The sequence below is a fragment of the Aulonocara sp. 'chitande type north' Nkhata Bay genome, linkage group LG3, assembly GCF_057382095.1.
Source record: "Aulonocara sp. 'chitande type north' Nkhata Bay isolate Kocher_YH1m ecotype deep benthic linkage group LG3, A_spYH_male_GT1.1, whole genome shotgun sequence".
In the NCBI taxonomy this organism is placed as follows: Eukaryota; Metazoa; Chordata; class Actinopteri; order Cichliformes; family Cichlidae; genus Aulonocara; species Aulonocara sp. 'chitande type north' Nkhata Bay.
Window position 1 is genome coordinate 409,684 of NC_141346.1, and position 11,268 is coordinate 420,951.

General features: G+C 40.9%; 1 protein-coding gene across 1 annotated transcript; it reads left to right on the plus strand.

Moving 5' to 3' along the window:
• Nucleotides 1-4,987: 4,987 nt before the first annotated feature.
• LOC147333349 (uncharacterized) lies at nucleotides 4,988-6,778 on the plus strand. Its single transcript, XM_086266423.1, has 2 exons — nucleotides 4,988-5,556; nucleotides 5,900-6,778. Exons 1-2 carry the CDS (start codon nucleotides 5,245-5,247, stop codon nucleotides 6,401-6,403), a joined length of 816 nt encoding a protein of 271 aa, XP_086122549.1. The 5' UTR covers nucleotides 4,988-5,244; the 3' UTR covers nucleotides 6,404-6,778.
• Nucleotides 6,779-11,268: the final 4,490 nt, after the last annotated feature.

The following is an 11,268-nucleotide window of genomic DNA, read 5'->3' on the forward strand; positions in this document are numbered from 1 at the left end:
TTTTATTGTTTATTTCTCACTTGTCATTGAACTTTTGCAGCCCTATGCCCCTAGTAGGTCTCTGAGGTCGAGTAGACAGGGCCTACTTGTCATTCAGTATACGAGACTGAAAACTAGGGGTGATAGAGCTTTTGCTACTGTGGCCGCTCGACTTTGGAACTCCCTTCCTCAGGACCTACGATCCGTTGATTCATTGATTACTTTTAAAAAACTAAAAACTTATCTTTTTAAAATTGCTTTTTGTTAACTTTGTTTGTTTTTTTGTCTTTTAATCTGTTATATCTGTAAAGCACTTTGTGATGTCTATCTAGAAATGTGCTATATAAATAAAATTTTACTTACTTACTTACTTACTTACTTACTTCTGTGACCTGAAATACAGAGATCAGAAGAACCAGACTGTTGTGTCTCAGAGCTATGATGTTTTAACTATGAACTCAGTGCAAGACAATATGTACGCACACACACACACACACACACACACACACACACACACACACACACACACACACACACACACACACATATGTACAGACTACATATGATTTGTCTTCAGTGGTCATATTATGAAATGTGCTGCAAAACAAACTAAGGCAAACCAACTGTGTCATGTAAAGGTTGAATGAGAGCACTGCTGTGCTGTGTTGGATTTAAAGTAAAGAACAGTGTAGGTTATAGTGTAGCAGAGGTCAATTTGAAATAAAGCTGATGATACTTAAAAGAAAGTGTATGTATATTTAAAGTAACAGCAATGGTTCATGTTATAATTATAATAGTCCATGCTTTTATTAGTAAACATGTCACTCTTTCTTCATAGATTTCTTTCATTGATCTTAGTTGACATAGTTAAATAACAAATACTTAGAAAGATGTTTTTTTTAAAAAGTACACGTCTAGATGTTAATAATTAATAGCTGATCATGAGATGACATATAAAAACCAATGCAGATCATTCGTCATAATTGTGTCGAGTGGTGAAATTGGATCATTTGGACGATGAATCTCAGCAGTTTATTGTTGATTTTGTTGTTTTGTGGTCTGACTTTGGCCCAGGATACTATCGAAACACAATCACATTCATGCGTTCACACATGTAATAACAACGAGTTTGGTGCAATGAGAGAAAAAATACATTCTTTGGAAATCAAGATGATGAACATTGAAAACAGGCTGACAGGCTACGGAAGTCTCATTCTGCAGCTGGAACAAAAGGGTAAAGAACAAAACTCAAGCAGAAGTGTATTTTTGTGATGTTACACTTTTTTTTTTAGAAAAAAAATGGTGGGAAGAGTCATACTTTAACATTTTTACACTTTTAGTCTGAAATAAGCTTTTCTTTTTTTCCTTAGAGAGAAACATTGTCATATTAACCCTTTAAAGCCGGTCGGAGCGGGCACGCTCCGTTTTGCGCAACTATTTTTAAATCCCGGTACCACTGCAACCATGTAAACTAGCGCAATAATTTTTTTTGCATATGAAACCGGAGAAGTTTTACTTACATCTTATGCCATCAGCTTGTCCTAGGTCACGGTTTCCTTCCACATATAGCTTTGCAAAAACTGCATAAAAATCACTTGCAGCAACAAAAACATAATATTCCAGAAACACTCTTTGCCGATCCGATCAGCTGTTCATAACACTTCCTACTTTGGAATAGACGTCAGCGCGAATTTTTGCGTGTCCGCCATTACCTGTCCAAAACTGGAAGTGACGTAATTTTCGTGGAAATGTAGTTTTTTTTACCATCAGGGCCTCATGAGCCTATACTGGTGTTTTTAAAAGGTATCTTTATGAGTTTCTGTGTCGTTTCTGGGATGCTTAGGACTCATATTGCAGTGCTGGAAATAGTTTATTTTGATGCATATGCTGCTTTTTTTGCAAATTTGCATTATTATATTTATTTTCGTTTTTCTTACAGTATATAAAAATTGGTGTATTTCAGAAATAAAACTATGAAGACACACAAAATAAATTTCCTGTGGTGGGAAACTATTTTGTGCAACTTTTTTGTATTTGTAAAAAAACCAAGATGGCGGCGCGTGAACAACGCGAGGCTCAGTGTCTCTCCAGAATCTGCTATTTAGCGGTTTTTTATCTACTTTTCACCGGATTATTCATCCAGAATTGCTGTGCGTTGCTGACCTACAGCAGACAAGAGCTTCTGGACATCTGGACTCATAACTCCAACAGTTTTATCGCCGATCTCCGACTCATCCCAGAGATCTCCAGAACACCGGAGGCTGCCCACTCTCCCCGGCCAGGCGGAAGTGCACGCAGACGTCGCCGAGATCGTAAACAAAGGCGAGGTAGGCGCGGAGGGCTACGGGCTAAGCTAAAGCTTACACCACACCGGCTGCCTTTACCCAGTATTTTCCTCGCCAATGTCCGTTCTCTGGCAAACAAAATGGATGAGATACGGCTCTCCATCACTAACAACAGACGGATTATGGACTCAAATGTCATGTTTTTCACGAAACATGGTTGAACAACAGCTGCCCGGACAATGCTATCGAGTTAGCAGGACGCCACACACACCGAGCCGACAGGCTAGCAGATGACTCCGGCAAGACCAGAGGTGGAGGTTTGTGCATTTATATTAACAATGCTTGGTGCATGAACTCCACTACTACTGAGAGTCACTGCTCACCTAATGCGGAGTTTTTAATGGTCAAATGCAGACCTTATTATCTCCCCAGAGAACTCACTTCGATCATACTCACTGCCGTGTATATACCCCCCGACGCTAATGCTAGGTTGGCCATGAAAGAACTTTCTGCAGCCATTAACAAACACCAGAATAAACACCCCGAGGCTGCTTTTATTGTTGCTGGCTACTTCAACCACACCAACTTAAAGACAGTCCTCCCCAGATTCCACCAACATGTCTCCTGCCACACCAGAGGAGACAAGACTTTAGACCATGTGTATTCCAACCTGGCTGGAGCCTACAAAGCCACACCCCTCCCCCACATTGGACAATCGGACCATCTCTCCCTGTTCCTCACACCTCGGTATTCACCACTCATCCAACGTGTGAAACCTGCTGTGAGGACAATTAAAGTGTGGCCAGAGGGGACAGACGCAGTGCTCCAGGACATATTTAAAAACACAGACTGGAATATGTTCACCCACACAGACCTGGACCAGTACGCCTCATCTGTACTGGATTACATCTCCGAAACCACAGACAGTGTCACCACCCAGAAACGGATCACCATGTACCCCAATCAGAAGCCTTGGATGAACCGGGATGTTCGTCTCCTCCTGAAGGCCCGCAACACCGCCTTTAGGTCAGGAGATGCACACGCCTACAGTACAGCCAGGGCTAATCTAAAGAAGGGCATCAAAAAAGCCAAACACCATTACAAAAGGAAGGTAGAAGAACACTTCTCCAACTCCAACCCCCAACGCATGTGGCAAGGACTCCAGACCATCACAGACTACAGGACCACCAAACCCTCCCCCGCATCCTCTGATGTCTCCTTCCTCAACGAGCTCAACAACTTTTATGCTCGTTTTGAGCGAGGGAACCCCACAACCACAACCAAAGCAGAGGTGACGCCAGACCACCAACCTCTGACTCTCTCCCCCACCGATGTAGGAGCGGTGCTGAGCAGGATCAATGTCCACAAGGCTGCAGGCCCTGATGGCATCCCCGGGCGTGTTCTCAGAGCGTGTTCTGGGGAGCTTGCAGGAGTGCTCACAGACATATTCAATCTGTCCTTGGCCCACGCTGTGGTACCGGCCTGCTTCAAATCCACCTCCATCGTCCCGATACCAAAAAACTCCAACCCATCTTGCCTCAATGACTACCGCCCAGTAGCACTCACCCCCATCATCACTAAGTGCTTAGAGCAGCTGGTCCTAGCACACTTCAAATCCTGTCTCCCCCCCAGAGATGGGCAGTAACGCGTTACTTGTAACACGTTACTGTAATCGGATTACTTTTTTCAAGTAACGAGTAATGTAAGGGATTACTATTGCAAAAACGGTAATTAGATTACCTTTACTTTCCCGTAGGAACGCTGCGTTACTGCGTTACTAAAACCGTGAACTTTTTGCGAGAATGTCTCATGACAATGACGCAAGCGAGTGCGACGGCTATGGTAGCTCGTGTGTCAACAATAGAAAACATGGAGCGAGGGATAGAGTACGATCGTGCAGCATTTAATACTTGGAAATACCGACATTATTTTGAATTTGACTCTTTAAAAAGCGACAAAAACATAAGCGTATGTTGTACACTCTGCATCGGAAGAAAACTTCTTTCTACGTCGAAAAATTCCACTTCCAACCTGAGCAAGCACCTAGCACGCTGCCACAAGAATGTTAAATTGACAGAAAACCCCCAGGATCCCCTCACTGACGTGACCGCTGTGGCTACCACATCTACTTCCACCGGGCAAACCTCAGATGGACCCACTCCTGCTAAACAGGTTAAACTAGACGTAAGAGCGACAGGACTTAGTGCCGCTGAACTGAAGAAGCTTGTCGCTGCCTATATCGTCGAGGACATGTTGCCGATTTCCACTGTTGACTCTGAATCATTCCGACGCATCGTAGAAAAAATACCAACTAAAAGTGGTGTCAAGCTGCCCCAGAGAAAGTCATTTGTAGGATACCTTGAGAGAGAATATGACAAAATGAACTCTAACTTGAAGGCTACACTCGAAGAGGCAGAGTTTGTTTCCACCACTGCTGACATCTGGACGGTAAATAATAAAAGTTTTATGGGTGTAACAGTTCACTGGATTAATTCCACATTACAACACAACACAACAACTAGCATGCAAGAGAATTAGAGGCAGCCATACCTATGATGTAATTGGAGCAGAGATTGAAGAAATCCATTCATCATATGGACTACAAGGCAAAGTTATTGCCACTGTAACGGATAATGCATCCAATTTTGCCAAAGCATTCAGAGTATGTCAGCCCTGTCATTTGGAGTCTGAATCTGAAAATGAAGAAGGAGATGACGAGGAACCGACCTTTACTGATGTCATAGAAGCTCTTTCAGCTGCATCTGGTGATGCACAGTTCAGCCTCCCTCCACACTACAGATGTGCATCGCACACAATTAACTTGATTTCAACAAGCGATGTTGACAAACATCTAAATTCCTGTGCAGACACCAAGGCTGTATATAGGAGTAGCATTGCAAAATGTTCTGCTCTTTGGACTAAAGCAAGTCGATCAACATTAGCCTCTGAACAGGTGGAGGAAGTCAGTCGGAGGAAACTAATGGTACCGACATCCACAAGGTGGAATTCCCTGTATGAGGCCATTTCTAGAATCATCACAATTCCCTTGAATGAACTTAATCCCCTGTGTGTAAAACTGGGAATCAAGTGCCTTAATGAAAGGGAGTACCAGTTCTTGAAAGAGTACTGTACTGTGATGAAGCCCCTGACAGTGGCTCTGGACATCTTACAAGGGGATGAGTGCACCTACGGGGCTTTACTGCCAACACTCACAAGCCTGATGTCAAAGACCCTTGCCCTGAAAGATGACCTCTCTAGAATGACAGCCAGCCTTCCAGATGTCATTGTAAAGGTAAGATTATTATTAATTGCTTTGGGTGGATTTGTTAAATTTATTATACCATTCACAGTGGGTGGATGTTATACTTTGTTTTAAGCAGTGGGTACAATTATTAAAATGATAGAATAAAAGACCAAGTATTCACCCCTTGTTAAATATCAGGGACATTGATCATCATTAATCATGAATATTAATCATAATATCAACAAAAGCCTCAGCCAAAATTAAATCACATACAGTATTGATAATAGAAAATATAGATGGTTTAGAGCTGTAAAGCCCACAAAATATTGACAATAGGTAATTATACAGTAAAATAATTTTATTCTTAGTTGCATCATATTGTATGTTACAGGCCATCAAGACTCGTTTTGATGCTGTTCTGGACAGCCAAGAAGGACTTCTCGCAGCGGCCACTTGTCCCAAGTTTAAACTTCGTTGGCTGAGAGATGAGCGTAGGAGAGAGTATGTGAAGGAGCTCCTGATAACAGAGTGTCGTAAAGCTGCTCCTGCAACTGAGAACACTAATGTGTCCCAAATCCCAGCCAGCCCAGCCGAAATGGACTTTTTTGAATTTCAGAATCAGCCCACAGAAAGCTTCTTAGCAGAAAAAGAAATAACTGACTTTTTAAGGTCAGGCTATGAGCTTGAGATTCTGAATCAGTTCCCAAATCTCAAAAAGATGTACATGAAATACAACAGTCCAACTCCATCCAGTGCACCAGTGGAACGGCTGTTCAGTTTAGGTGGATTGGTGCTTTCCCCAAAAAGGAACAGAATGTCTGATAGAAGGTTTGAGAAGCTTCTGCTGATGCGATATAACCACTGTTTCAGTCCAAAAGAAAACAATAAAACATAGGTCTTTTTCAGGGTTGCCACAAACTGAGACTGGATTAACAGCCTGAATGTAGCATGCAATAGCATTTTCTGTTTTTGTAATCTCAATATTATGCCTCTCTGCACTTTACCAACTGTTAAAAGATGTTTTTGTTAATTTTATTTATTTTATTTATTTATTTTTTGCTTTATTTATATGAAAAGATGTGTGTATACACAAAAATAATTTATGTTATATGCTGGAGTATGCAGAAATACAGTTTAAGCCTTTATTTTCTTAAAATATGGTGTAATGTGCAGAAATATATTCAAATGTTAAACAAATTTATTAAAGTCAAAGACTGTTGAATTTAATTTAATTTTTGTTTGATGCACTGTTTATAAAGTTAAGATTAAAAGTAATAAACAATTTTTTAAAAAGACACTTTTCCATTTGATTCACTTTTATATGATGGATTATGCAGAAAAAATAGCATTGGCCCAAAAGGTCTATTGCTTTATCAAGCATTCAGGTAGTGTATCATGTTTTTTAAAAGTAACTAAGTAACTAAGTAATTAATTACTTTTGAAAACAAGTAAGCAGTAAAGTAACGGGATTACTTTTTTTGAGAAGTAATCAGTAATCAGTAACTAATTACTTTTTTCAAGTAACTTGACCAACACTGCTCCCCCCCACCCTGGACCCCCACCAATTCGCATACCGCCAGAACAGGAGCACAGAGGATGCAGTCTCCATCGCACTGCACTCTGTCCTCTCACACCTGGACAACAACAACACCTACGCCAGAATGCTGTTTATAGACTTCAGTTCAGCATTCAATACAATCCACCCCTCACAGCTCATCAGGAAACTGACAGACCTGGGCATCAGTTCCCTCATCTGCAATTGGTTACTGGACTTCCTGACCAACCAGCCCCAACATGTCCGGCTGGATAACCGCTGCTCATCTACCATCACGATGAACACCGGTGTACCACAAGGCTGTGTGATGAGCCCTTTCCTCTACTCCCTCTTCACCCACGACTGCAGACCAGCTGATGGTTCCAACACCATCATTAAGTTTGCAGATGACACCACGGTGATTGGCCTCATCAGTGACAACGATGAGGCCGCCTACAGGGAGGAGGTGGATCGTCTGGCTGAGTGGTGCGACACAAACAACCTGCTGCTTAACACCGAGAAGACCAAGGAGCTCATCCTGGACTACAGGAGGAATGCTGACCCACATCCACCCATCCACATTAAGGGGACGGCTGTGGAGCGTGTGAGCAGCTTCAAGTTCCTGGGAGTCCACATCTCCGAGGATGTCACCTGGACGACCAACTGCTCCAAGCTGGTCAAGAAGGCTCACCAGCGCCTCTTCTTCTTGAGGACTCTGAGGAAGAACCACCTGTCCTCAGACATCCTGGTGAACTTCTATCGTTGCACCATCGAGAGCATCCTGACCAACTGTATAGCAGTCTGGTACGGGAACTGCTCTGCCTCGGACCGGAAGGCGTTGCAGAGGGTCGTGAAAACTGCCCAGCGCATCGCCGGAGCACCACTTCCTGCCATAAAAGACATCTACAGGAAGCGGTGTCTGAAAAGGGCTGGGGAAATCATCAAAGACCCCAGTCACCCATCACATGGACTCTTCACCCTCCTGCCCTCTGGGAGGTGCTACAGGAGCCTCCGGACTAAGACCACCAGGTACCGGAACAGCTTCTTCCCCACAGCTGTCAGACTCCTGAACTCTGCCTCCTGACATCTGACCCACGTTAACACACGGACTGAACATACACCCACCCACAATGGACAACTGTACCCTCAAACACACAATAATAACATGGACTGAAACACCACTCACAACCACCAGCACTTTATATAGCCTCTGTAGAAATTATCCACATATCTCACTTATCTTAACTGCACTACTGTATAGCTCTGTATAAATAATCATTCTGTACATACGATAATTTTTAACCCTACAACTGTTTACAACTTGCACAGTTCCCATTTCTGTATAACTGTATATCTCAGATTCTGTAAAGTTATTTATTTCATATTCTGTATAGTTTTTCATATTTATATCCTGTTCATAGCCTGTACATAGCTTGTACTCACTACAGCCTGTACATACTTATAGTTATAGAATATTCACAACATACTTCACACCGTGTACATTATAACATTCCATAATAGACCCATTTCTGTAATATACTCACATATCTATATTATTGCTAATATTTATTGTAATATATCTATATCACTAAAGCACTTCTGAATGGATGCAAACTGCATTTCGTTGCCCTGTACCTGTGCATGTGCAATGACAATAAAGTTGAATTCTATTCTATTCTATTCTATTTACCGTTTTGAGGGATAAGCCTCTTAAATTTCTCTAACTAGAAATATATGTTAAAAAAACAAAAACGATTTTCTTTTTTTTTGTAGTTTATTGCACTTTTTGCAATTTATGTAATTACTATGCACTTAATGCATACATATTATTAAAATTTAGGCTGTAATGGTTGTATTGATGTATAGCAACTTGAAATGCTCCCAAAAATGGCTCCACACCATGTAAAAATATAATATAAGCTCTGGCGGACTTGGTTCTATGGTAGGTCTTAAAGGGCTAAGTGCTGGAATTGGGGGAGGTTCACCATTGGGTCCCTTTAACACAGACCAAACTATAATCTACGATAGTGTGTTTGTAAACACTGGAAATGCCTACAACGAACTCACAGGTAAGATTCTTCTTGATGTTTGTGTAAGTGAAGTAAATAAAGCCAAAAAAAAAAAAAAATGCATTGTGTGGTTTTGCATGTTTGTGGTCAGTAATAAGAAATTTAGTTTCACATTTGCAGATTCTGAAAAATAAAACAGATTTAAAGATATTATAAATGTTTAACTGAGGTGTTTCCTGAATCTGCACGTGTAAAACCTGCTTCTTCAGAAAATGACAAAAAATTAAAGGAGTTTACTCATTTTTTTTCACCAGGTATCTTCACAGCACTTGTTTCTGGTGTGTACTTTTTTACCTATTTCTGTCATTCTGGAGGTGTCCGTAAAACATCGCTGCATTTGTACAAGAACAATGAGGTGATACTGCACATCCATGATCACCAGTCAGCTGACACGGCTGATAATGGAGGAAATGCGGTGTTCCTGCAGCTGCAGCAGGGTGATACAGTGTATGTGCGCTTAAAGGCAAATACACATGTCTATAGATCCAGCACATTAACAAATTTCAGTGGATTTTTGGTAAAAAAAAACCAATTAAAAATAGATGTACATGACTTTGAAATTGTATTTAGCTGCAGTGTTTCTTGTGTGTGCTCCAATAAAACACATTTAAATCATACCTACGGTGGTGTTTACTTCACTTTTGTGTTGGTAAACGATTTAATGCTGGTCAAAATATTAAAAGACTGTTTAAATGTGTACAAGTACAAGTACAAACTTACTCTCTAATTTATTTGTAGTTAGTGGAAGAACAGCATTATGTCTGGAAACAGTTCACGGGAAAGATTCATAAATTCATTTTTCCTATCTCTGAAACCAGGATAAAACTGAAACATGATTTGGTGTGTCTCTGTCTCAGAGGAAAACCAGTAATAACTCAAAGTAACGAGATGCAATCATGCTTGGATTACACCTACAAAAGTGGCTGTTGACCTATTAGAGTTGCCAGAAAATGGTAACTCCAAGATTATTGTAAAAAAAGAGGAGTAGTAAATAGAGATGGACCGATCCAATCCAACATAAAAAAGTGGTATCGTGCCATCTTTAGTAATAATGATGGTTGACAGACTGGTTCAGTATACCTGCTGCTGCCTGTAGTGCATCTTTCAGCAATATGGAGAGCATTACATTAACGCCAGTAGCATGATTTATGCTGCTCCACAATGAAACGCTACAATGTGGAGGCAGGATGGTGTGTTTTGTGTCCATTTTGACTAGGAGCAAAAATAAAATTTTAACAGCTCAATTAAGAATAATAGTCTATCTGACATTAATAAATATGTGATTAATTCTTAATTGTTTCAGATCACAAAGGGTTTAAAACAAAACAAAACAAACACACTTGGTTTTCACAGAAAAACATCTGTTATCATATAGTCATTTACCTAAGAAATCAAAACATAAGAGCCTTCATGATTCTAATTTATTTTGTATTTTAAGTCGGTGGGACCTGTTGGGTTCTTGGGCATTCAAACGCAGAGGTTCCTAAAACAACAACTGACTGATCTCAAGAAAAGATTAATGGTTCATGTGTGTCATGCAAAGTGCCCTTATTCCAGTAGAGGGAACGATTCATCCACTAGTATTCAAAGCTCCAACCACTGAGATTTCCACTCAGAAACAACATGCTCTAAAATCTACAAACATGTGACTAATATATGTGTATTACACAGCCACAAAGCAGTATCTTTGAAGGTGCTTGTTATGTATTAAAGGAGAAACCCAGCCACCCCCTGGCCACAAGCGATTGCACTACTGATTAGGCTAATAGGCTGGAATGATTTGAGTTATTAGAATAGCCTGATTATAAAAAAAAAAAAAAACCCCTTTGTTTCAATACTTTGTTTAAGTCACTGCTCTATATTTCCCCATGTCGCCTTGTAAATGTGAGCATTTCACCCACAGCTACAATTAAAAACAGACCTGCAATAGAAATTTTATCTTGTAGCATGTGCGAACCCCGCAGTGCGAACCCCGCCCCCTAGTTGGATGGATGAGACTGTCATGGTCCTGGGTCGCTGACCCAGCGTTTCTGAGTTTATTGTCATGATTTTCTAGTTTCTTCTAGTTTCTATTATTTCTACCTGTGTTCTCCTGTGCTCTGTCTGTGTCTCTGAGTTTGTGTTTGTAAAACAGTTTGTGAGCTTCCTGTTTTACTT

Bases quoted from the DNA above. Each gene is read 5' to 3' on its own strand.
- LOC147333349 (XM_086266423.1), top strand. From the start codon at position 5,245: ATGGTACCGACATCCACAAGGTGGAATTCCCTGTATGAGGCCATTTCT. The intron at 5,557-5,899 runs GTAAGATTATTA...TGTATGTTACAG, and splicing joins TTCCAGATGTCATTGTAAAG to GCCATCAAGACTCGTTTTGA.